General features: G+C 39.7%; 1 protein-coding gene across 1 annotated transcript; it reads right to left on the reverse strand.

Moving 5' to 3' along the window:
• Window positions 1-27,270, reverse strand: MGARP (mitochondria localized glutamic acid rich protein). Its single transcript, XM_069012690.1, has 7 exons — window positions 27,100-27,270; window positions 25,530-25,633; window positions 24,371-24,473; window positions 20,028-20,291; window positions 6,600-6,758; window positions 5,842-5,890; window positions 1-4,020 (listed from the first exon to the last, which is right to left on the reverse strand). Exons 1-6 carry the CDS (start codon window positions 27,182-27,184, stop codon window positions 5,853-5,855), a joined length of 753 nt encoding a protein of 250 aa, XP_068868791.1. The 5' UTR covers window positions 27,185-27,270; the 3' UTR covers window positions 1-4,020; window positions 5,842-5,852.
• Window positions 27,271-27,721: the final 451 nt, after the last annotated feature.

Genomic DNA, 27,721 nt, shown 5'->3' on the forward strand with positions numbered 1-27,721 from the left:
TCAGAGAAGCGGGTATTTGCTTTATTCGGCGCGCCGGGTGTGTGGGGATCGCTCCTCCAAACACACACACCTGGTGCTCTCTACAGCACAGTATTAAGGGTTAAATTATGAATATTCACCACATTCCTTGGGACAGGTGTGGTTACACAAATTATTTCTCGGAAGTCATTAGCATATGGGCCACGCATGCGCTGTGTGTCCTGGTGGTCGCGCTGAGGAAGGCCTCTCCTCTTCCTCGGGGGTCTTTCTGATGAAGGCCAGTAGTCATCCTTGCAGTGAACTTTTCACCTTTCTCCCTGAGCATGCGTAGTCCTTTGAGGGATGATTCAGCAATCTCTGAGATGATCCTTGTCCCCTCTATCTTGACAAGATTAGGGTGAATTTGGCTTCTCAGGCTTTGTAATTAACATCTTCTGTCTGAACTAACATTGCTGTCTCCCAATAGTTAACTTGTGCTTACATGAGTTATTGACTGCCCCTTCTTCAGTTCAAGCAAGTAGCAGGAATAACTTCAGCATAGAAACCTACAGTTTTAGCCCTTTTCCCCCTCCAAAAGAGCTGGAGGAGATAAAATCTCTTGCAGCATCCCAAAGAAAAGAGTAATGCCCAGAATGCAGGAGAATCCAGTTACTCATGGTGATGCCTGAACCCTGTTGCTTGGGAATGGAATTGACTTCCATCATCCTGCACAGCTTCCATCTTCTGCAGCAGGTGAGGAGGGCAAGAAAAAAAAGCACACAACCAAGTAATACCTTTCCTAAGAGCAGAATTGTGTGTGTCACAACAGGGATGGCACTCCATGGAAATGGGCCAACCCATGGGCAGCACACAAAGTGAGCTCCTGTGTCCTTTTAGATAAAATTACTTCTGTCCCTGTTTATCTGCCCTCACCCTCTATGTGCCTCTGTCCTCTCAGCTCTCCTCTCAGTCTTTCCTAACCACCCACAGGAAGGAAACAGCACCTACAGTAGCTGATTGCAGCCACAAAAGTGCCCCAGAGCTGCATCATATAGTTACTTATCTGCTGCCAAACACTACAAGTAACTTATTTTAGCTACTGATCTCAGTTATCACACAGCTGGTAGGAACTTTGTGTTCCTCTCACCTGCCTGGTAAAGCAGAAGTTCGGGTGGCTAGTTGGCTCAAAATTTTTGAGGGAAAGAGGCCAACAGGTGAGGAAAAGAATCACAGCACATTCTTGGCTGGGTTAGAATACATTGAGTTTTTGTCTTTGTTTTGCTTTTTTTGTGTTTTTTCTTTTTCAGATAAACAGATTTAAAAAGTAGTATCACATCATCAAAGCTTGTTGCACAGACATAAGAAATCTTGATTAAAGTATTTCACTCTTGGATTTTCCAAGTGCTGAGAACCAGCTTGCAGTTTGAACTATGTTTTTTAATAATTGTCTTATGTGTTGAAGAAGCAAATGAACATAAAATTGAAGTTCTATATCTACATCAGTACAGGCAAAGAGTAAACCTGAAACTGTTAGATGGACTTCGTTGTCTCCAGAATTTTCAGCTTTGTGAATAGCTGCCAGCAGCAACAGGCTGTTGCCCTTCAGAGAGGTGAACTTAGAGGGACTAACTGGCACTAGAGGGAGGTGAAAATCCTTGCCAGCTGTTTTCACAGATAGTTGCTGACAGCAAAGGAGCAATGTGCCGTTTGGACAAATTCTGGAATCTCAAGCTTTGCTCTGGCCAGTGAAGTATATTCTCAAGACCAAACCTTTCCTCCCATCTCCTTTAGTCTTGCATTATGTCTGTTCTCTGCTGTGGCCTTGTTCTCCTTAATGATCCATTTCAACAGTATCTTTCACCATTTTCCATGGTTCATCACAGCCTTTGCGTAGCAACTCAAAAATTCACTTTTTTGAAAGTGAAGGACAGAAAAATTTTAATTTATGTGGTATTCAGACTCCATACTAGCAAGACTGAATCAACAGTGGCCAGACCTCTGCAAATTGCAAAATATCTCTGCTGTTATTCTAAGAGGGTCAAGTGCTGAAGCAGACCATACTGTGCTACATATCATCACAGCTAGCGTTCATAATATATTCCTAATTCCTCTGTCTTTCAAGAGTAGTTTCTTTTTTTTTTTTAATTAAAAAAACCTAAACGAAACAAAAGCAAAAAAAGAGGAACTCTGACATGAAGCACATGTACAGGCTATTTTGGGACTCTCACATTTTTTTGAAATTGGAAGGATGAAAAACTTTGGAAAGCTCATCATAGTTTGTGATTCAATCCTTCAGGCAGTTGTTCTGGAGGGCTAACATATTTTGCCATGTACCAGAGCAGTTCCAGAGATAAAGAGCCATTCATAAAAGCCTACAATTTCAGAAACCATACTGTTAGAAGCAGTTGAAATAACTTCTTTTACTAGGAATCGGTGAAAATTAAGAAATAGAACATTTAAGTGCATACATCCATCACAGCATGTTTAATCTACCAGATAAATAGACTCTTATCCAACAAAGTATTGGTCTAAGATTTTTATTCCAGTAGCTTTGGCTACAAAAATTGCTTTTAATCACAGAGGCTTTATCCTTTAAACAGAAGGCTGTGGTTTGTCTTCTTGAAGCTCAGGAGCCTGCTTTTGCCTCTGCCTTGTTCCAGTTATTCCTAAGTAGGTCCAGGAGCAACAGGTTATATTTTTGTTGGAACACTATTATAATTTGCTTTATGAAGGAGCATGTGTTGCTTTGTGCTATGTCATAATGCTGTAATTTCTCTTTCAACATTTTCCAAACTTCTGCTTGAAGAGAGAAGAATCAGACACACCTTATGAAACACACTTTCTATATAAATAGTACATAATATACCTTATTTGGCCCTGGTTTAGAATCATTGCCATTCTGTGATGGCTGCAATGGGGTCTCAGTGTTTTGTCTTAGATGCACGCTTGGGCACGTAGCACAATGGAGGGTTGGGAGCACAGTGGCATACAAACCTGTTATTCATAATGTATGTATTTTATATGAAGGTAATACAGAGAAAACAATATTATTTAGCTATTCAGTTCTTTCTTAGTCCCTAAGAATGCATTTGAACACCTGTTGCGTAGCCATTCACAGGCATTTTGCTCTCTGTCTGCAAGTGCTTGGAGACAGGCTTTGCCATGGCCTAAAACACTTGTGATTTGTACCAGTTTGAAGGTTTACACCAAACCTTCGTGTTGCTATACTACCACCACATGCCACTGTGAAGACAGAGAAACACAGAAAGACCACAGTAAGCTGAATAAGATTTGGGAGGAGCAGAGTCCAGCCCACCCAAGGCAGGAGCCACCACTTTGATCCATGATGACAACACCGACCAGTGCTATTTTGATTGTAATGCTATGAAGTACCAATTGCTACTACTTGCAAACAGGTTTTCTTCCCAAAGCAGGAGCCTTAAAATGTTTACTCCTGGATGTTATTGTGCAAGGAATGGTAGCATCTGAAATGTTTATGCAGGGGGGAAATCAGATCATGTACAGCCAGATGTCCTATGCTTACAATCAGAAATCCAAACTCAGGAGCAAACAGGTTCTTATTTTCCCCGTGATCCAATTTAAAAATGCTAACAGCTACTTTTATAATATTTTGACTTGATTTTAAAACCTTTTGCTTACATTTTAGCATGGAATGTTACAAAGGTGTAACTATGCACAACAACAGTTTGGACCAAAAGTAAGAAATCAAGGTACGTATCAAGACAACAAAGACACAGAAGGAGTTAATCTGGCATGGTTTAGTTAAGTCTACTGCTTCTCTTAGCACATGTATTTAGAACATCCTGAGTGGCTTTACTGGATGCTACTTTCTACAGCAGAGATGTTAGTCACAGAAGCGTCTCTCTAGGCAATGTAAATCATCTCTTGCAGCACTAATACTGGCCCTAATGACCAGTGTGTGATAGGAGAGACTGTACAGTTTCTTTTATGTCTCCAAGGAAGAGTATGAGGTTTCACACAGGAATCAGCTGGTTGATTGCCACAAATATTTGCATTAAACTTTCCAAAGGCTTCTGCTTACTGGGAAAAAGAAAAAAGAATCTGATTTAGAAGAAGCGACAATAAACAATGTTCAGCAATAGACAAAATTCAGCAGGTCTTTTTCTTTGCAATCATTCAAAGCACACTGTAAATTTGACTGCAGGTTACCAGTTAAGTGAATTACAGAGTATACGCAGCACTGATGTGTAAATCATGCTTATCTGATGGCTCATGGGAACTTGCTCTGTTGCCATCACCAAAGCCCAGTTTCAAGGAATCTGTCATGTTCATCCACATTGCTCAGGCATAAGTGTTCCCTGCATGCTGGACTTACTTCTACAAATAGTTACTTGCTTAACTTATGGCACAATGTAAACCAATTGTTTTTGCTGAGATTACTTATATAAGTAGTTCCATAGCAGCGTCAATTTGGGCCCAATAGCCACAATCAGTAGAACAGCTGAACATCTCAGGCATTCTCTGAGCATCAACTTAGGGCTTTATCTGAGGATTTAATCCATTACTACTTCCTCTATCCCTTCACTAAATAATCACTATTTTTTAAAAAAAGTTAACTAGATAGCGATTTGATTCTCACACCAATGTTCTTTTAATTTCATTTTCTTTGCCTTGAATTCCTTAAAAAGTATAATGTGTTTTAAATGCAAAGTCAGAGTTAAGCTTCATACTCCTAAGTGTTTACAATCAAAACACCAAAATAAAAAGGAAGAAAGAATTCTTTCCTGACTGGGAATGCAGTGTGGTTCTAGACTTGTAAATTGGTCAAATGACAATCTTACAGCACCAAGTAGTAAAATATTTTATAAATCTTTTTCCCCCTGCCAACAAGATCAAATTGGAACTCCATAAGAAGCCCTTTTGTAACCTTGTGCTGCTATACTCATAAAAAGTAATTTTTTTGTCAAAAAGAGTCCAAGCAGTTTAAACAGAATGGAGTGGACCTGTACACTGGTAGGAGATTAATCTATTTCTTAATCTATTTTCAGTTTGTTCCATCAAAGATGTTTCCTACAGGTTGCCTTCCCTGCTACCCCCACCCTTCTTAGTTACCACCTTTGCCTTCATTAATTGAGTTGGCTATACAGGCTATTTGTTGCCTAAATCAAAATCTGGAATAGCAATGCAACAATTTGTAGGGTTGCCAGATGTTTACAAGGAAAAAAAAAGATTCCTAACTTGATTGCCTTCTCTATACCACAGCATTTATGTGTTCTTGGTTACTTGATTTTCTGATGTGGTACCCTCAGGTACATTTGGCTTTCAATTTGAGCAAAAATAAAAACTTTGAGAGGCACAGGCTTGCAAATTTTCTGACAATAAAAAAATAAAGCCAACTGAGAAAGACACTAGCAAAATAGAAAGAATATTATATCCAGTATTTTTCATTAGCACAAACTGAAAGTGCGGAGAGACTAATAATGAAAATATTTATTTAAAATAAGACAGTGGAGAGGGCTACTGCTTTATTGTATAGAACGATAATCCAGAAGTCCAGTAGCCATATATAATTTAAACCAAATATCCAAAGAACATTTTTTGCTTGGAAGAAAGCTACAATTCTCAGATCTTTATCCAGTTTGCATGGGACTAAAATAAAGCTATAAATAAATACACAGCATAACAATTGATATAGGATTTGCTCCCTAGCCTCTAAAAGATGCTGGCAATGATTCCCAAAAAATAAGAAATACTTCAATAAAGTTCTTTTTTTTTTGAGAGCAGAAATACAAATTCACCATAACAGTGCACGTGCACTTACCACACGCTGCAATTGTCACTAACTGAGATAAAAATTTAGGTGAAGAGCAGAAAACCACATGCTGCAACTGTACTGTGTACCTTTAGGGGTCTTAAGCAACTTCTTCAGTTGTCTTCTCCTCCTCAGAAACTGAAAATGGAGACAAAACACCAATGAGAAACAATGGAAATTACTTATTCAATGACAAATAGTCAAGTAAGTTGTTTCCCTTAGTCCAAAGGATTCTTGGACTAAAGGGATAGAATTTACAAATCCGTATTAGGTATGCAGACATTTTTCCTTTTAGCTTTTTAATTCCAATTTTAAAAGAGTTTAGAGGCCAAACTTCTAAACTCCTTTGAAAATCTCCACAGTGATGATTTTAACACACATTTTTCTTTGCATTTAATTACATCATTCAACTTCAAAAGGAATATGAGATTGTTTATAGTTGCACCAAAGCACTGCAAGCTTTATTCATACCACATGTTCTATATTTTTCTTTACACCAATGCAATTTAAGAAAATTCTGTCTTTCAAATCAAGTCAGGTGTTGAAAAAATGTGTTATAATGTAGCACAAGGAGAATTTCTTGTTCTTAATGAAGTTCACATGCAGCCACTTACAGCAGGGCACTGAGTCACCACACTGCCACAATTGAATTTAGCAACCTACTTCTACTGCATAGCACATAATTTCAAAATCAGATTTTCTGCTAACACTGTGATGCCAAACACAGCCATCATGGGCAGCCACACTGCATCACTTGAGTTCTGCATGCTCTTGCAGCTGGTTCAGTGCACACAGCCACCAGCACTTTACAGAGACAAACATTTCAGACCCAGCTGGACTCTTGCACCTTCTGAAGTTTGCCATGACTCCTCAGCATCAGCGTTTTGGCTCTTTGAGTCTGTGTCAGAAATCTCTTGAGCTGCTGAGGCTACTCCTTCCTTATCACTGTCTAAGTTTTCCTCATGGGCAGAAGAAGCTGCAACATCCAAGACTTCACTCACAGTTTCTATGAATCAAATAAGAAAGATAATTGTCGTCTCTTTCCATACACCATCATGAATGACGGTGAGCAATCAAGGCTCACAAAGCATGAAGTAGCTGCCCAACATATATGCTTGAAGTAGCTGAAGACAACAGGATCTATCAGATGATTAAATTTTATCAGGCAAATAAAACTTTGCAAATGGAATTCCAGGAAAAGTCTGCCTCTTTCCAACCCTGGGGCAGAAACCTATAAACTGGATCTATTTTCATGTATTTAGACATAGGCAAATATTCTCTAACGTGTATATTATCTCTTGCAGATACTGTGGCTTTGTTTTCTGATTTCTGTCAAATTCATAGGACATTACATCTAAACTCCACATAATCTTGGAAAGACATCATGGGTAGTTTTAATGTAAAAATATCCTAGCATCAGGCTGAAGATTCAGGCTGCAATTCCATGATTGCCAACCAGCCATTTTTCAATACTCCTTTAAGCATAAAGCAACCCGTCTCTATAAAAAGTCTGTAATAGGTAATATTTAGTAATAGGCAGTCTCTATACAGATACACTCTGCAGGAACACTGAAGACATCACCCAGCAGTTGCATGTTAAATTTTACTTGAGTAAATTCTCTTACCCTGTTTGTCTAACCTTCCTGTCAAAGGTCTGCATCATCCCACTCTAACTGCTCAGTAGGAGGTTTGTCTCTAACTTTCTCGTTTCATCCTATACTAAACTATATGTTTATTAAACACAATTAATTAAACAGCTTCTTTAGGAGTTCAATAAATGCAGTAAATGGGAGTTTTATAGAGCTAGCATCCCATACACCTTTCCCCAAATATCACCTTGCAGCTAGTTAAATACAGCATATTCGGAACATTGATTATTTCACTTTACTTTTCAGAATTTGATGAGGCTGACAGCTGGTCTGGGGGCCTCACAGAATCAGACATGAAATCAGTCAGAATTTACCCGTGAGAATTTTACAGTGGAAATTTTGCAGCTTCAGTGAAACCCCCAGAGAAGGCCAAGAAGATAATCAATGAGACAAGATGTTCTGGACATAAGGAGAGGATGTTCTTGTTATGGGACATTAAGAGTGTACAAGGGAGAACTTGTGGATAATATGTAGCAACTATACCTTTGCTTGTATAGCTAATTGTTTTACTGCTTGAATGGTCATTGTTTGTTAGACAGCCTTGTCATTGTTTGCTAAGCAGCCAATCTCAATAGGCCACAGCAATTATCAAGAGGTATAAGAATAGCAGTAGAGAAAATAAAAGATCTCTCTCGACTTTGGATTACGACAAGTGTGTGCTGTTATGTCTGCCTCGACAAAACCCACAAGAATGCTTTCTGGATTTTGAAGAAGCAAAATACAAAGAAATGCTCAGGAACTGGCACCTTTGCCTTTATAGGGAAGAGCTATGCAATAGAAATAGTACATTTGAAATTTGGAACTTTAGGTATTTTATAGCAAGGAATACTTGATGTAATGCCATATATTTGCTATGGCAACAAGCTGCTGGGTTTCAGTTTGTAACATCAAACATTCAGCTTATATTACCAAAAATTCTTTCTCTGTCTGATAGTATTTAATCTTTTTTTGTTTTTTTTCTCGTGAGTGTTTTAATTTCTTTTGCACTAAGAAGAGTAGATCAGTACACAACTAGAGGGAGCAACATGGTCATTTCTGCTTTTTATCAAAACCTCATTTCCTTTGGATGGGAATTGTGTTTGTCATCTACAGGAATACCTGCCTTGAAACCAAACATTAACCACTTGTACTGAAAAAAATGTCTCTTGTCTGAATTACTCCTTATAGCTATCAGAAAGGCAATCTAATGCAAAAAAAAATGGATTCCTCCCAAGGTGTTCATCCATGTCTCTGTGGAGTAGCTGTCACTCACTAAAATATAAAGGGACTTGTGGCAGGCATTTCATTTTGAAAACCTGTGTCTGTTGAATGGGTGTAGTATGTTTACATACAAAATTGCCCTTGGTTAGAGCACAAATCCTGAGCTGGTACTTTTATTCAAGTGGCTTTCCCATCCATTCTTTGAGCACATGTGGCTGGAGTTCCATAAGAGCCCCTTTCTTGGTGCCACAGCTCTTTTGGTGAAGAGAAATGTGGCAGTAGCTGGTGGTCCAAGTGCACATGCTCATGGCAGCACCAATGCCAGCTTGCACTGGGTCGTTATCCTTAAGGCCTTATCTCCAGCAAAGTCAGACTGGCCGATGAAGATCACCTTGGCTTTGGTTCTTTGTCATATTGCAAACTGTCCAAGTGTCTTCTGGTGCTTTGGGCACCATGAAATTAGGAAACAGTCTACAACCTCCTGATGGCTACCCTGAGCATTCGTTTGACACCAGAACAAATCTCGGCCTGTTTTTTGGTGGTTTGGACATGTCTTGGAACAAACACTCTGTATTCCATTTACAAGGCCAACACATTTTTCTTTGTTCAAGGGAATTGCTGCAATCCCAGAGCAAAACCAGACTAATGATGCCCTACCAAGCTGAGAATGAATCCTCTGCCTATCTGAGACTAGGGACTGTCATGTGCGTCCTTCTACATGAGGAGCATCAGACATATGGCTCGAGCTCCTCACATCCTCCCCTACTGATCAGCTGGTAGCACAAAGTGTTACAAAGTTTAGGCATTTCTCCTTTGTGTTTCCCTGGATGTTAAATTTAATCCCAGTGCTATTTCACACCCTCTCTTTTTTTCTTTTTTTTTTTTTTTTTTAAATCTGCATGGATGTAATTTTTTTTCAATCCAGTTTAATCTCTTGCAGTTGTTCCATGTAAAATCCTGCAGTAACACCCTATTTCATACAAGGTATTTTAATATCTGCCTGATACAATGATGACTCCTTTTCCATAATCCTTGGATGAAGGATTTTCTGTCTGTTCAATTATTGCAAAGTTGTTAATAAGCCTGTCATGAAACTCTGCAGCAATTAATGGATGCAACTGAAATCACTCCTAACTTTTGTTAGTTCAAATACTAAAATTTTAAGCTTCTTTATTTTTTACAAAATAGTTGTGGAGGAGTTACAGCATCTTTACTGGTTCTGAGTTGTTTCCTGAAGATGATCAGTTTGAAAACCTGAAGTCCTGCATTTCCTCATGCAGTGATGATTATGATCCATTTTGTCTATTTATGCCAGATTTCTTACAATTTCTAAAGGCTGTAACTGAACAAAATAATCTGGATTGTGCAACTGCTTCTCTGCAATGAAGACACATGGTATTTAATATTATGCTTTCCACTGAATTCCCAGCTGCTTTATTATCCATATAGAACAATACCACTCCAGCTCCTTAACATCTTTACCAAAACACCCACTTGCAGCATTCCTGCCAAATGGGTCTCAGTCAAGTAATAATTCCATCCTGACCCATACAATTTAAAGCCTGCCAAAAATTATTTAGCTTCCTTTCATATCCACAAAAGTGGGGTTCATTGGGCTCTTTCTTAATTCTCTGGGGGAAACTTGCTGCTGCACACATGTATCCTTCATCAAAAGCACTGGAGTTAAAGGGCTTAGTAATTTTCCTGCTTCATTCAGTGTGTTGTGCTACCCCCCATCCTAGTAGGATATATTACTCTACAGAATATACAGAATATAACTCTAGAATATACAGAAGGTATACTTCACAGTTTCATACAAGGTATTATATTAGTAGCAAAAATCTCAGGCTCTGTGTATATTATTATCTCTTTTTTTTCTGAAAATTTGATTCAGATTATTTGTCAATTTTCAGTTTTCTCCTGGGGTAAGTAGCTGCATCCCAGTATTGCTGGCTACAGCTTTCTTCAATTTTGCTAGACATTTATATATACCATAGCACTTACGGATCTGAATTAGGAGCTTAACTTTCCTGTGATTTCAACAAAAGACAATATAAAAGAACTTCAAGCCTCAGAGGACTCACAGTAATCACATTTACTAACTGTAGGCAAGGGGCTTTGCATATTGCATCAACAGCTGTTGCCAAAGCACTCAGAAGGATTTGGACATACCAGGGATTTTGAGGGCAAGCATCCTCAATGTTAGTTACAGCCACAACACACATCCACTACAGAGCCGTCAGTTATATGTGTATATGCATATATATATGATGTGTATTTATACATCAGTGTATAACATCTGTGCAATATCCATTGCTGACGTGTAACAGGGAATCCCAAAATACCTCCTGCTCCTGCCCAGGATAGCTACAGGCACTCCCAGGCAGTCCTGAGCTCCTCTGCTTTAGGAGATAACCATTTGGAGAAGAAATGCATCCTCCCAAATTGGACTTGCAGGAACAGAACATGACTGGGCAACATTACACATGCACCTAATGCAATACCAAACAATTTCTGTTATGGAAACACATCTGGCTTTGTGGATACAAAAATGCTGTTAGCAAGAAATTTTCCTGCTTCCTTCTAAGCCCGTGAGATACTTTTCTCTCTCACGAAGATAATAGTAGAGTTCTATAAACTATGAACACCTGCGACCTTGCAAAGCCTTGTTTATGGTACAGTAGAAAAATATTTTGACAATGGGTGTTTTAGGATTTTAGCCAATCAACCCAGGGGGGTGGCTGATCCTTTGACCAATTAGACTATGAAGAAAAAAGTCTATAAAAGAGTTTGTAAAATAATTAAATGAATCAATCTTGCTGCACAATTTCTGCCTGCTGGATCTTCTCTCCTCTCCTCCCTATGGCTGCGGGATACAGTAATATGGCTTGAGTTGAATAAATACAGAAAATGAAATTGATTTTACAGACAAAGGAAAATTGTGGTTTTGGTTTGAAAGCTTGCGTTTAGCTGTTTGCCTTTTTTTTTTTTTTAAATAAGGCAGCAGATTTAGGAAGCTTCAGTAGCTTGTTAGCACAATATCCAACATTTCACCTAGAAATATAATTTTTATGAAACTATCCCTATCATTTCAGTGAAAAAAAACCCACCAAAAATGGCTTCCTCTGTTAAGTAGTAATTCCTGCAATCTTTAAAGACAATTTTTACAAGTGCTGAAGTTGCAGCCCTGAGAGTGAGTGCAGAACTTTATATTTCTATGCACTTACAGTAGAAAGCAGTCCAAATACAGGGTGATTCTGCATGCTCATGATGGTCAGTTTGAATTGTGGGAATATTCGTGAGCTCAGCATTCCCCCATCAGCACAAAGAGGCAAGATAAGCAGGGACTGGTGTGCCCTGTGTGTCTGACTCATTTTTGCTGCAGCTGATAATAAAAATAACACGCCCAGATTGACTTTCTCCTGCTAATAATAAAGGAAACCCCGAGCAATTGCACTGACTTCCAGAACCCAGATCCTACTGCTTGCACAGCCTCTTCCCCCAAAGCCTTTAAGCTTTTAAAATATGCTTTCCAACTTTCCTGGGGCAGTTTTTATGCAGAATCAGCCTGGATTTTTGTCTGGGATGGAAATCCCTAGTGCAAAATTTGGCCAGCTCGCACTGGCAGCCATGTCCTACCACCTGGTAGACAACATGCTATAGGATGACCTTGAAGCAAGAAGCTGGAAGGGATATAAACTAATTTTTATATTATAGTTTTTAATCTTACTGGATTTTAAATCTCTACCTTGTATTTTTAAGTGGCTTTGCAAGTATGTTTTCCTTATTTATAATACAGATGAAAAAGACAGCTGTTCCACATTTTAAAATTAAAGATTTATTCAATCTTTTCTTTGCTTGGGGAGAGGTGGGGATTTCTTCCCACAGGACAGAAGTTTTATAACAAGACCATACAAAATAACCCCAGCCTTCTCAGGAGTACAGCCTTTATTTCTTCCCTCAGTTTTGAATTTCCTTACCAATACATTTAAAACAAACATATTTTAGTTCTAATCCGAATTGATTTATTTAAAAGTGATCTTCCCAATTGGAAACAACAAAAAATTTAAATAGGCACTGGTATCCTGCAATTTTCAAAGATACTTAAAAATATGCTTTTCTGAGTGAAGCACTTCACTTAAAGCAGTATCCTTCATATGATGATTTTTTTTCCTAGGCAGTCAAGGTGAGGCTGATATCTGTAATGCCAAACACCAGGTTCAATTACTTTAAAAACATTCTTTGCAGAAGAATTTGGTTTTATAAAGCTAAAACAATACAAGTTAGCCAGTATCATACAACTGGAATCCCTCTGGAGCACGAGAACCAAAGCTGGATTACAAAACAAGGCTTTGATATTTCAAGCTGTCTATAACATAACCAATGTCACACACTAATTCCAAAGGAGGGGAGAAGGGGGGAAGTAAAATTTAATTGTGCAATTAGAAACAGTATTTTATTTACAGTCTGTTAGAGACCATCTTACATTAGAATGTGATGCTTTTGTTTACCAAAAGCTTCCTCAGTCAGGTCCATTGAGGGTCTCAGGATGTTCCCTGAAACGTTAAGATAAGCAGAGCAAAATATTCCCAGTTCCTTTTCATAGTTTAAAGACCTGCTAATGGAAAACTGGCAGTGAACTAGAATTGACTTTTAAAAAGTCAAATTCTGTCACGTTTGAAAAGTAATTCAAGAATGTATTTGAGAAAACCTGCAAAATAGAGCACAAGAAACAGGGCTACTTGGCTCATTCAGATCTAATCCAGGGGAGAAGACAGCAGTAGCAGCAAGAAACTGTGATTCACTTTAAGAGCAACTTCACGTATTTTGGTTCCATCAACCTTAGGGAAAATGAAAAGGGAAATTGTTCCAAAGCCTGAGGTGGTGATGACAGCTAAGGTCCCCTTCCATGCTTTCACCAGAAGCCACCTGCCACTCCAGGCACGGCTGGCTTGCGTTCAGCATCTCCTCCCTCTGTTCATGGGGCTCAAACCACATCAATAGGAACAGGGGGAAATAATAATCACTGAGATGGTTTGGGACAAAACAGGCAAAGCTGTGCAGCTGTCCCTGTAACATGACCAAGTGCTTTAGGTGCCATTGGCCAGGAAGATCCAGGGAGCTCGGCATGGAGGGCTTGCAGATACCCTCCAGAAACATCCCATCACCAGGAATGTCACTCAGGACCACTTGAAATGCTTTCTCTCTCCTCTAGCATTTCATTCAGTGAACATTTAGGATTCCAACCAGCTGGAGCAAGTTACCAACTTACTGCTTGGAAAGGAAAAACACTTAACACCTAAACATTGGGCTTAAAAAGGATAAAAGGTACCAGGTGGTTGACCACAGACTAATGCCTCTCCACAACACTGTGAAATCAGCACTTGAGCTCCACACAGGAAAAAATAAACCTCTTAGTTCTAAACAGAATGGAGGATATAACAATTACTTAGAAAGGCACTGATTATTTTTCAGTCTGATTGTTCCGTTGAATGCAGAGGATAGGAACTAATGGCTGGCAACTGATGAATTGTTTTTGGAACTGCCCTGGCCTGACCGCGCTGTTACTCGGACACAATGTAAAGGCAGCCTCAGCCCTCCCTCACTAGAGCCCATGGGCATCAGAAGTTTAGTCCCTCTGGCATTCCAACTATTCCCTAGGGTGAACACAAACCAAGGCTTGGAGCCCAAGGTCTTTGGGAAACTGATGAACAAAGGAAAGCTGGGATTTCTAATAAGCCTGCCACTGTACAAATATGACATCTTTTCCTTTTTGCAAGCCATCCACAAACAATCCAGATAAAAATCCACGAGGTCCAGCTGAGAGCCTAAACCATGGAATTGTGAAGCACATTATTAAGAATAAAAATTTTCATCACTTCATACAGAAAGAGAAACATGTTCCATCAGCCAAGCACATCACAGGTTGTTTGTGCCTGATGTAGGTCACTAGTTCCCAAGAAAAGCCTCATTAGTTCATACTAATGACCAAAAGATTCCCTTGAAGAGAGTTTATTCTACAATCAATGATTAAAAAAAGATTCAGAGATGCCTGTAATGGTCAGAATAAAAGCCTAACAGTGCACGTCACATTAATTCAGAATAGTTTATAATACCTCATAAAATGTCAAGAATATTGTTTTATATTCTGTAGCATGGAATTGTAACAATGAGAAGCAACTCACATTGTTTGTTTGTTTGAAACACAGAACAATTTTTAGTTACTGATTGGAATGGATCACAAGGAAAACTAGCACAAGTTAATATAAATGGTGTGTATGAAAATAATAATTCGATGTATTAAATCATTCGGGAGTTCTAAAAAAACTTCTAATTAAGACATTTTCTTTAACATTCCTCATACAAAGTAATGAACCAAGTTTTATCCACTTACACAGTTTTCAAAGGAGCAAAGTTGTTGTTTTTCACTGCTATAAGAAACATTGCCCAAAAATTAACATCAAAATCCCCATCATTCCCATTGTGGTTTGAACTGCTACCATAGGAAAACAGCAGGGGGTGCCTGTTGCCATCTTTTCTCTAAAGTAGGAGACTAACAGTATTCCTGTGCTTGTTGTATTTACAGGAAATTTTCAAACAGAGGTAATACTACTTACAGTAAATTAAATGCTAGATTTTGTTGTCCAAAGTGAGTTGTCACTTTCCAATTTAAATACATACAGTTATTTTAGGGTTCAAGTCTTGACAATGAGCTGTTAAGTAAAGCAGAATAGTAAAATAGTAAAAGCAGTAAGTCTATTTTCTCCTTAATAGTGCCATTCATTTAGGCATTATTATTTGCTGTATGTCCTTCTACCAGCTTTAGTATTTTTTTGAGAAGCTACTTGTCCCCTTGTTCTAGAATAGACAAATACGAAGACAGCTCTTTTACGCAGGTCTCCCCCACGTATTTGCACTCTTAGCTGGGAAGTTCTAGGGTTTTTTCCATTTTACCAAAATCTTCCTCTCCAGCCCAGTGCATGCTGTAAAATTCACTTTTTGGCTATGCTGATCAAAACTGAACAGTCTCTCCATTTACCAACTGGGGTCTTCTGATGCTAACAACTTCTACAGATTTTTTTTTTCTAAATATTGTTCACTTTCTTCCAACAGAGATTTTCCAGTTATGCTATGATGACTCACCTAAAACTCAGTTTTATGAAGGAAAAACAGGAGGAAGAAGAAGAAACCAGTGGCCAGTGTATGGCCAGGGAGATATAAGGTAAGTGCAGCAGTCCAAGAGACAGATAAAAGAAAGTGATAAATGAGAAACATAAATACCCAACAGAAGTTCCAGATACAGATACTTCCCCTGTAGGATAATATTTACATAATTCAACTTCTTAGGGCCTAATTTAGCTAGATCAATCTATCATAATCAATAAAGAGAAAAAAAACTTCATCCTGCATCTCACACAAACAGATGCTTAGACGGATATGTCTGTTCTACTGAGCAACGTCATTCTGAAAGGCTCTGAATAAGGATAAGCAATTGCAAATCACTCTGAGGACTCTTCAGTAATTTTCAAAGTACTCACAGTGTCAGCACACCCAGAATTTGGTAACTTACCAAGCCAAGACAAAATGCACTGATTTTATCGGGTGTTTCTGTCTGCTTGGCATCACTGTATGATGGGGTCAGCAAAAGTCCTGTCCCAAAAGCAGCAACTCCTGTCCAGAGAAGCCTCCATTTGTTTCTCTAGGCTGCAGAGAGCTGGCACTGTAGTGCATTTGAAGCTTAGCATGGAAAACACTGGCACATTCACACAATAATCCTCCCCAAAACCAGTCACTCACTCAAACAGCCTTAGAAATAACAGAGAACAGACCATGCCCTTCAATACTTTCAAAATTAGAAAATAACCTATGCTAGAGAAGTCAGGAAGAACTCTAGAAAAGCACAGTTAGGGGCTAATTGATTCTGTTATTTCAGTTGATAATGCCAAAACCTCAAACCCCAATACCAGAGTTGGAGAAGAGTTTATGGTGGCAACCCAAAGTCATAGACCTTGCCTAATCCAAATAGCAGTTTGCCAATCTGTGAATTTTACAGCATTTGTTCTGTCTGAAGAAAAGCTTAATTTATGGTCCCAGACACAGTACACTAGAAAGAGAACAACAGGAACTTAACCAGCATTGGGCAGTGACCAAGGGTGATAGCTCAAGCAATAAAAAGCTAGAGAAAATTAGAATTTAGAGGAAGATAAAACCTTGGGAGCAGAGCAACATGTTCAGTACTTATTGTAACAGTATTTCACAGAATTCCAGATACCCGCAGTGGATTGTAAATTGCTTAAACTGAGGCAAGGAGAAAACTCCAGGCAGGTACAATTGTTAACAGTCTGAAATGGAAATTACCCTGATTAAGTATTAAGCATCCACCTCAAGGCTGGGTTGTTTGTTTGATATCTCTTTCGGTTTGGGTAGGGGTTTTTTTGCACATCCATGAGTAATCACACATTTATACTATCTGTATATAGGAGCTGGAGACAAGCATCCCTTCACAGCTTGTACTTCCAAACATTAGAGAAAGCCTTATACATTAAAAGAAACAATGGCATTTGAAAAAGCAGAGGTTCAGGAAAATACTGGTAACAACAAAAATGCACCTTCATCTGCAGAAGTAACAGCAAGTTGTCAACAAAACTAGCAAAAGCTACTTAAATACATACTTTTTTCCAAAGTTCTGAAAGAAAAATCCTTCTCTAACTCAGTAAAAGTGGAGCTATGCTATTTTTTCTTCCTCTGAATGGAGATAACATGAATGATAAAGATGGTTAAATCCAAAACTGAAAGTTATATCCAGAAGGATTTTAATTAGATTTTTTTTTAAAACATGATAGCTGTTGGCTGCAAGTAAGACGCTGAACAAAGTGGTACAGAGAGAGCAGACAACTTTTGAAACAAACCCCCATCTTCTTGTGAGCATGATGCCAATGGAAACTAGTTTTTACACAGCTTAGAGGAAAGGGATGCTGGTTTAGTCCTGTGTGTCAGACCATGTGCTGCTGGTGGCCTTCCTTCCCTGCAGTCAGGAACTCCTGGGAAGAACTGCTCTAGGGGCCGTGCTGTTCTGCTGCAGGCAGGACCAGGATGAGGAGAGCTGGACAAGGGAGCAGGGAGTGCTAAGGTGACCTGGAGCAGGAGCCTGTCCTGCCTCCCAGGACAGGACTCAGGTTACACCAGGTGTAACCTCATGTGAACCACAGCGAGGTCCCCAGGGTTCACCATCCTGGGCACACCTGTCATCAGCAGTTGTTCACAGCAATCTGCACTTGCAACCAGTGGCATGGGACAGCTAGGCTCAGGAGCAAGTTATAACATCCCAGGAACACCCAAGAGATCAGGCAAGGAGAAAACTCCCTTGCTTCAGTTTCTTGACAATTTTACATACCAAAGGTTTGTTTCCGCTAGCTTTACCACCCAGCCAAGAATAACCACTGCAGCAAGGTTTGGTAGAGGGCACCTGGGATGACCCTCAGACTCCCTTACAGCTTTCAGCATAACAGAAGTCTGGTTCTAGTGCTGTTTGCCTTGCTAAGTATGTTGCCAGAGATAATAGAGCTTACAAATCAGTAATTTCTAAACAGCTCCTCCACTTCCAGATAACACCAGCAGGAACTAACAGTTACAAGCCGTATTTCTTCTTATCAAGTAGTGATCACTAAGTAAATGATGTCAACATGTCCAGAATGAGATCCTCAGACTTAAATCACGCAATCGCCATAGAATGATTTGGGTTGGAGGGGACCTTAAAGACCATCTTGTTCCAATCCCCTGCCATGGGCAGGAACACCCTCCACTAGACCAGGTTGCTCAGAACCCCATCCAACCTGGCCTTGAACACTTCCAGGGATGGGGCATCCACAGCTGCTCTGGGAAAAAGTTCCAGTGCCTCACCACCCTCACAGGAAAGAATTTCTTCCTAATATCTAATCAATTCATGCACCATGTTTCTCAGGGAAAATCCTAGCTTCGCTTTCTCAGGGAAGATCCTCTTCAACAAAATGGCAGAAATATTTACCATACAGAAGATCCTACCTTATCCAACAATTAACGGTTATTCCTAGATAAGCACTGTGAAAGGAATACACAACCACTTCCAGACACAAGCAAGTGCATTAAAATGGAATTTTGCAAGTGCTCCATAGAGCAAGAAATGCTGCAAGACATTTTTAAACATATCTCTTAATGGCTCTAATTCACCAAATTTAACATACACTGGACTACTTCCTTTCTAAATGAAGTTGTCTAAATATTCCATAGAAATGGAAATTTTTAGGGCTCTAGATATTTTCACTGCTACCTTATAAATATTTCTATATGTAAGCAGTAATAATCACTACCAAGGTATGTACTTCTGCTTTCTATAAACTGTATTATAGCAGATCAGACTAAGTATTGTTTTAAAATGTTATTTGTAATAGATTCTTTTAGAGACAAGCACAGGAGCTATTCACATTTGAATTAAAATTGCATTCATACCTAGACCTTTTATAAAGCTGAGCAATTAGATGTGCTGCACTATTTCTCAAGTTTGCTTGTTAAAAAGGAAATTAAGATGCATCCATTCCTCATTGGAATTACCAAGGAAAAAAGTGAAAACCGAATCTGCTAACACCTTTGACGGTACTATGATAAATGCCCATAGATTAGCAGTCAAAATACCTTCAATCTCTGTTTGATCTGTGTTTTAGACATATCTTCTCAAGATTAGTGATAAAAAAAAACAAAAGAAGAAAACCTAAAAAATCTGCCAAATTAAATTATAATCCTGTATCTTGTGCAATTTATGGATAGTTTTGCATTTGTATTATTGCAATTTTTAAAAGCACAGTAAACCAAAATATTTCGAACACCCTTACAGTTCAAAATACTGAATGTTTTGCCACTTATCAATTTCACTGTTTAACAACAATTAGATGTTTTATCGGATTGTGAAAATTTAGCCCAATATATCCTTAAAATTGAGACCACAACAGCATTTTCTTTGCTATGCAAGATTCTGTTGAAGTTACATTGATGGAATAGATATAGTTATTCAGTGTGAATATCTTTGGAATGGCCAGTGAACTAAAGTGTTTAGATTCTTTAACCCTTGAGAACTAGATCACTGAAACAACTCTGTGACTGATCACATCATATGGTCAACTTAATATCTTAATAGGATGGGCTAGTAAAATACACATTTCACTCTACTTGTTTTAGACAGTAACTCTGGTGCCACAGGCAAGATGTTTTCAGAGACACTGATATAATAAACTTAATTACTTTATGCTCATGATATGTCAAGTTAATGCCTGAATTAGTTTTCACTGCAGGACAAACTCCATTAGGAACATAGATGCTCATTCTTAATACTCTGTAAGAAGCAGACCTTTAGAACCCACAACACACACACTCAAAAACCACATTCATAAGTTAACCTTGCATTGCAGCAGCTTCTGAATTAGCAGCAAGTTCCAAATTAGCAGCAGCCTCCTGCTGTGCTTCCTCCACAGGATGGGATACCTCTGGACTCGGTAAGTCATTCTCCCCTCTATCTTCTGGGGATGCCCCAGAACTCTCATCCTGTGCTGTGGGTCCAGCACTCACATCCTGTGCTGCAGGTTCAACAGCAGCTGCTGCATCAGCCTCTTCCATGGCCTTCTCTGCTTCAGTGACTTCATCCATCTCTTCTTCATCACCTTCTAAGGATTTATTCAACACAACAAAGAGAGTAAAATGCATGCATGCAACAGAAATTTCACCAACTACATTTTATCATCATCCTCACTTAAATTTAAAGTGGGAAGCTAAGATTCAGGATCAGAATTAACAAAAAAAAGGATCAGTAATTAATCCCCCATATTGTCTAATGTGGCATCAAAAAACGATGTTTACAAGATGAGGAAACCATATTCTTAATTACTGAGTTTCATAACATGTTTCAATGGGATAAGAAAAGAAACTGTGGCTTAAAGCAAGTGTTGGGGGTGCAGGGGAGGATAACAAAGACCTTGCCAAGTGTTGCTTCAAACCACTCTGCTGAATGGGCCAGTGATGGTACACACACAGATGCCAGAGGGAGCATGACTCTGTGAAACTACCACGTGGGGAATAAGACATTTGGTCTTATATAAGTAAGAAAATAACTTGCTAATTTTAAGTGGTCAGAGCTCACTTACTTGGAGATATGACCACTTAGGACTGACTATTTTCTTTTTACAAGTCACAACTCTCTTTTAAAGACTTGTTTATACCACTGTGGGTCAGACTCTTTAGAACCTGAAAAACAGTGTTTCCCAGTCATGCATCACTTCAAACTCAGCTGAGACAAGTAATGAAAAATTAACAGCACAAAGCAACAAAGATGCACAACCACCATGCAAACATGCACTAACATCAAGTTCACAAAGGAAAAGTTATACACCAACTGTTCATCACAAGTTCACCACTAGAACCCACTCACCATGTGAAAAAATAGAACTGGAAATAGAGTTTTTAATACAGTGTAAACTACATGAGAATTGAAACAAAAGAGCTTAAAGAGACATAGTCAGAGTTTGTTTTATTCTTTTCTATCTGTTTAAAAACTAAACAGATCAATTTTATTTTTTGGTCTTCTTATGCCAGTGTAAGCCTATCATTTTGTGTTCAGGTTTCAAGACAAGTCCATTCATTGCTCAGTAAAAATCAAAACTTTGCATTATGAAACCTGATCATGTCCCTTTAAGAAAACACTACTTAAAAAAAACCCTAAATTCATTACACAATGAACAGGCTAACAGCCAAGCTCAGCATTCAGTACACTTTATTGGACAGTCAAATATAGAGTGCATTCATTCAGAACAGCCAGCTTCTCCATCTCAGAACTTCTACAGAGCAGATTCAGTAAAAAGCTCAATATGGTTTGGCCTTGCAAACATAGGTAGTTCTTTTAAGGTCTCACAAGAATGGAGTTTTACAATAGAAGGTATAAAGTCATCCCAAGGTGGGCTGCAAGGTACTCAATGATGAACGACTGTCCTTTGTTTGTATTTAACTTCCTCGGGTTTGGAAAGAGATTTCCCTTGTGTTTTAGTCTGGAAAGTGTAAAAGCAGAGTATAGATTAGAAAGATTGAATCAGCTTGTTAGAAAAATCATAGCTAAAAAAGAAGGAAATCAGGAACAAGCTTAAAGGATACAAACAACAAATGGAAGACAAAACTCAGTATTTGCTAAATAAGCAAGTAGAACATCCTGCAAGCCAAACATCATTTTACATTTCAAATGATGTCTCAGATTTTCTACTGCTACTTCGAGTCAGCCTTCTTCTAGGGGCTTTTTAAGTCCCTCCCTAAATTTGAGAGTACCTTTCAGTTAGAAAGAGCCACAGGAAATTTGCTATCAGATCTCTTTCTAAATGTCTGTTATCATTAATTAAAATACCATTAAATGTAATTTCAACCCTCTAATAAACAAAGAACCCAAGAATGATTGTTTCTCTTGTTTTGACAGACTTGTTGCTATGTACAGTTCTCTGTAATAGACGTTTTGGGTTCAGGCGTAAGGGGAGAATTTTCCCCGCAAGAGAAACCACAAAAATCCTAGCAAAAGAGTCTCTCTCTGATCAGCTGCTCTCCAGTATTAAGTTCTCCACCTAGAAAGTTCTTTTACCATAGGCAGCAAATATGCCATGAACGTGCTGCTTGGAACGCTGTTTTTCTATCCACCACTTCATATTGTTACCAGCTCTGTTTTAGAGCTTATTTTAAGCTTGATTTAATGTGCCCCTAAAAAAACTATCAGAACACTTTAAGAACAGAATTTTTAATTGCTCTTATCAGCAATGCTTACTGTGAAAAAGTGTATGGACTGACTATAAAAAATGCACAGGGAAAGAAACTGCAATGGCACTTCTGGGAAAAGCAATACTATGCTAACACTGTGACAAGATAAACACAAAAATATGACTATGCAGGGAACGGGAGAAAAAGGGAAGGAAGAGGGGTGTTAACTCTTTTGAGAAGGCACACAGAGGATTCTGTAGGAAAAGTAAGAACAGCAACCTCTTTTGGGTATACACAGCTGGGAATGAAGAAGGATTTTTAAAAGGAGCTGATTCAGTGGTGGTTTTGTACTGTGAATTGGAATTAGCTACTCAGAAGTCCAAAAAAAACTGGGTTGAACATTTATTCAGAAGTCAAATATTGAAAATAATATATGAAATAAGTTTCAACTGTATTCACTGAATGGCCTTAGAAACATTTTAAATTTCTTACTATCAATAAAAAGGGAGGCAGCTATCACCTGTCACTGGTTGTGACTTATTAAGCAGCACAAAGCAGCAGATGATGGGATGTCTGGACAGTACCCAAAATTAGTTGCTGAGCACTCATTACTGCTAGTATTTCACTCCAACATGTGGGTAGGCCAGGGCTAAAACTCAGTACCTTGCAGAAGTGCACATTAAGAGCAAAGAGGGAATACACTGACATTATTGGGAACATATTGGAAGGTTTGCTTAATGCTTCCCCGTTCTCCCAACTATGGCAGTCAGAATGTAATGAGGGTAATCCTGACTTCTGCTCTGAACAGCACAAGACCAAGTCCCTAGGAGAGAAGATCTACTTCGGTCCTGGTTACATTTTTATTTTAGGGACAATGAAGGATTGCAAATTGTGGCTGAATTCTCAACATTTATTTAAACAACTGAGTTTTAAAACTATACTGTGTTCAGCTGCTTTCTTTTTAGGAAATTAAGGTATTTTACTACTTTAAATCTTAAGATCTGTAATTTTAAAGTTCTGAAACTAAAGCATGTGTTGTGGAAGTTCAAGGCTAACAACTTCTAAAGAAATAATTATAGAGGCAGACAATTTAAGCATGTTCTCACACTGAAAACAAAATTTAAACTCAAGATATTTTATTCAAATCTATTCTTTGTGTGCATGCAAATATATTAAATCAATTCCCTAGATGTCAACATAAAAAAAAAAAATAAGGAACACCTTCAAGTGCTCTGGCTTCAATACTTTATATTTTTAATAACAACCAAATAAAAATATAAAAAGATCCTTAAGAAGTTTTCCTAATTGCTTCTCCTAGCAAGGCCATGCTTGCCAAAGTTCTACCTTTTACATTAATGCCATAACACTAATTGATGCAGACAGAGACAGCATTCCATTACAAGTATTTGAACTAACACGGTCTAATTATTCAAGAATGAAGAGCTAAGTAAGGGTTTGCCATACATTTAGGTAATGCCTATGTTTCATTTAACCCCACATTAGAAAGACAAAATCAAAGTTATGGGACAAAAAATTGGTCCAAGTTAGAATATGTTTTTTAAATGTAGGGCTTTTTTCCCTATTGAACTGTTTCCTGATGGCATATGGCCTGAAGCCAACCTGTTGACTGAGAAAAAGATATTATCTTCTCCCACCCACCAACAAACAAAAGAACAAAACTGATTTTGACAGCATTATGCATTCAGTCAAGTTTCATTAAGCTAAATCAAATACCCATTATACAATTAATAGTATTCACACATCAACTCTTTCCATCCAAAGAGCCTCCACCAGTGGATCAAAGACCAGATTCACTGCCTGAACATTAGGGCCACCACCAAAATTTGTGAAGCAGCAGCTTTGTAACGGAACACCACCACACAACCACCTTTGTCTTCAGTCCCACTCGCACAGCTCAGACAAGGACTTGGACAGTGCTAAGGCCTGATTAGACAATCCAGAAATCTGTTCCAGATCCTCGTGTACCCAGGGAACAAGAGAGAAGAGCTCAACTCACCCTTCCTTGACCAAGGATTGCTTTTCCGCCCCTCGGCTCTCTCGCGAAGAATATTCGTATGCTCAATAAACTTGCTGCGGGATGAACTGACTACTCTGTAGGCCTGAAAGGGAATTATACCTAAACGTACTGCTACATCCCTACAAATTTACCAAACACAAAGGGGAGAGGGAGAGAGGGGATTTTAAGCAAGTGCTACTGCCCATCTTAAAATGCATATAAAATTTATCCTAAGCAAGGTTAAAAAAGTTAACAATCTGCAATACTAATATATTTATGCATTTCATATTTCTCCATTGTTAGAAAGCAAATACAATATACCATGCAGCTTTTGAAGTGCTGCTGTGTTTCAGGAATTGAAAACAGTGTTTTAAAAGATAATTACATTATTATTTTTGTAACGTGGTAAAAATGTGACAGCAAGAGAATATGTTATTCCTCCAGAAATGCAATCATACATGTTTGATACTTTGAACGAATAGCTGCCTACCATTCAAGAGGATTACTTTGTGGGACAGGGAAATATGTACCTCTCTGGGGTGTGCTAGTCACTATCTCAGATTATGGGGGAGAGGGGTAGAAGTAAGCAATAAAATGGAGGATTTAGAGATGTGAAGCACAGAATCAAATATATTTAGAAGCAGGGAAGAGAATGGTTACCAAAAGGCTTAACAAAAGCAGATGCTTACAAAACTTTAGCATGCTTTTTTGAAGTAACTAATGCTCTTATCTTCTTTTTATGTGCCCAAATTAACAAGGTTCATATCTTCCCCTTGCAGCTTCAGACAGCTTATTTCACATCTGCCTTGCCCACTTTGAGATATTCCTAATGTTTGTGGTTGACAAGACAAGGTAAGGGGTTAGAGGCAGGTGCCTTACTCCATCTTTGGACACATCAGTTTCACATAGTTTTAAATATGCTTTCCACTAAGAATGACCCAGCACTACTTATCAAAGTAACAGTAGAACAGGCAAGCAATATCCTTTCAGTTCCACTAAATTCTTTTAAGCTGATTTCTAAGTTAGGCTGCACTTAGCTATATGCTACAATATCTACATTCATTGACGGTTTGCATCTTGACCATACTCTTTAACCCAGAACACACCTTATACCATGCCAGCTCAGAAAGCACAAACAGCTCCATCCCCAAACACTTACATAAAATAAACCACCAAAAGCAGCAACACCAGCAAGGAGATAGATCATCATGCTGTCTCCAGAAGAGCCAGGAACACTCCCAGATGACATCTGGCGAGGAGGTGCTGTAAGAACCATTAGGTAAATTGATGTAAAGTGCTGCTAAAATACGATCACAAAAAAGAATGATAGAATCTGAACTCTGTATGGGAAAGGATGATTCAAAAAGGGTATAAAACAGAGAGGTACAGCCTACTGATGTATGCTATGACTGAGTAGCACAGGGTGTGGTGCTCAAATGAACAAGGTCCATGACTGAGCTGTTCCTAAGAGGTTAGTTTTTCTGTAAACTACATTGTCTCCCATCAGCTTCTAAGTACTGGATACAGTCTATATAGACTAAGGAATGCTAAAAAAAAAAAAGGAATGTAAAAAAGTTCCTGACTAATGCAGGTAAAAGAATTAATCTGTCCTTATTCCTTATGATCAGCACAAGTAATGAATTCTCTCTTCAGTTTAATAACAGGGAATTTTTAAAAAAGCTTTTTCATTTGAATTCATGTTCTTTCATTCTCAGACTGCTGACACTTTGATACATATCCTTCACCTCATGAATTGGCCAACAGGGCAGAGAGGTAGGATTATACAATTTTTATACTTGATTGGGTACATACTAACTCTAATAGCAGCACTACCCATTTATTTGTGATAAACTATTTCTTACTACAGTCTTGGATTCATCTGTACATCTCAAAAAGAGACCCATGAAAAACACATGTAATTCTCTTGGTCAACAAAGGTTTCCACTGAAGTTTGTGACTTGATCCCAGATGAGAAATGTCTCATTGAAAAAGAGCTCATGAAAAATAAAATGGCTCTGACCATTGCAATTAGCAGGAGCAAAAATAATCGCAATCTCAAAATACTGCCATCGTGTGCCAGATTATGTTTAGCATCATCTGTCTCATGACACACTTCTCAGACTCCACTCCAATAGCCGGGCATCCTAACGGATTTGCGTATATTTATATTTTCGTTCAGCAGCAGTGTCTCCTTAACCCTCTCCCCAGGGCTGCTAGCTATAGCAGTGGTCAGCGAGCTGCCATCGCCCAACACAGCTGGCAGATTTTTTTGCCACTGGTTACACAACCCCTGATGCGGCAAAAGCCACGGCTCTAGCACACCGGGTCTGCTCCCGTTCCTTCCCGGGGCCGGTAGCCCTGCAGAGGCACCGCCGCTCCGGCTGCTCTACCGGGCAATATGTAGCCTGCTATTTTATATGGAAGGGAAGACAGCAGCGGCCACCGTTTTGCCATGGGGCGGGGGTAGCGGGTTCCGGGCCGGCTCGGCTGTCCAGCAGGTTGCGGCGGAGGTCTGAAGCAGCCAGTGCTCACAGCCTAGGATGACCGAGCAGCCGTGCCCGGCTCTCGCCCGCCTCGGCCACACCTATCGCGGCTCCGCGCCCCCCCGCCCGCGACCTTCGCGCGTCCCCTCCGCCGCCGCCACCCGGCCCGGCCCACCCCGCGCCCCCTCACGCCGTCCCGGTGACCTCTACCCGGCCCCGGGCAGGCTCCGCGGCGGCCCCGCGTACCACGCTGCTTGAGGCGGCTGGCGGCCGCGGGAGCCCTGCTCAGGCGGGAGGCCAGCGCCTGCGAGGCAGCCCTGCAGAGGGACATGGTGGCGGCGGAGCGAGCGGCGGAATCGGCGACGGCGCGGAGCAGAACGGAACCGAGTTTCTGCTGCTCGCCGTCGCGAGGCTGCGGTGGCAGACACCGGTCCCGCCCCGGGCGCCGCGGGGGCGGGTCGAGCCGCAGCCCCGCCCCGCGCACCTGGACGCTGCTGCCGGCCGGGATCGTCCTGGGGATGGCGCCGGTGGAGAGGGGCAGCGAGCAGAGCGCCAGCTACAGCGAGAGGAGGAAGCGTCTTTACGGAGCGCAGAGTACCCTGCGCAGTGCCCGGAGCTGCCAACACACCGACCTGCCCCGCGGCAAGTAAACGGCCACTGGCGTTCGGTACTGACTGCAAGAACAGACCCGGAGTAACAGGGACGGCATTTACCAAGGAGAGGGAAGATGGGGAGGAACTACTGTTTTACTTTAAAAGGAATTTCTCCAAGAGGAAAAAAAAAAAGGAGAAATCAACTAAATTCACGGCGAAGGGTACTCAGGTTAAGCACCGTGCCAAAGGCGTTCGGTGTTAGCAGTGAAACAGTC

Source organism: Aphelocoma coerulescens, chromosome 4 (genome assembly GCF_041296385.1).
Source record: "Aphelocoma coerulescens isolate FSJ_1873_10779 chromosome 4, UR_Acoe_1.0, whole genome shotgun sequence".
Taxonomy (NCBI): domain Eukaryota; kingdom Metazoa; phylum Chordata; class Aves; order Passeriformes; family Corvidae; genus Aphelocoma; species Aphelocoma coerulescens.

Bases quoted from the DNA above. Each gene is read 5' to 3' on its own strand.
- MGARP (XM_069012690.1), bottom strand. From the start codon at position 27,184: ATGTCCCTCTGCAGGGCTGCCTCGCAGGCGCTGGCCTCCCGCCTGAGC. The intron at 25,634-27,099 runs GTACGCGGGGCC...TGGTTCTTACAG, and splicing joins CAGCCGCCTCAAGCAGCGTG to CACCTCCTCGCCAGATGTCA. The intron at 20,292-24,370 runs GTGAGTTGAGCT...ATAAATCCTTAG, and splicing joins CAATCCTTGGTCAAGGAAGG to AAGGTGATGAAGAAGAGATG.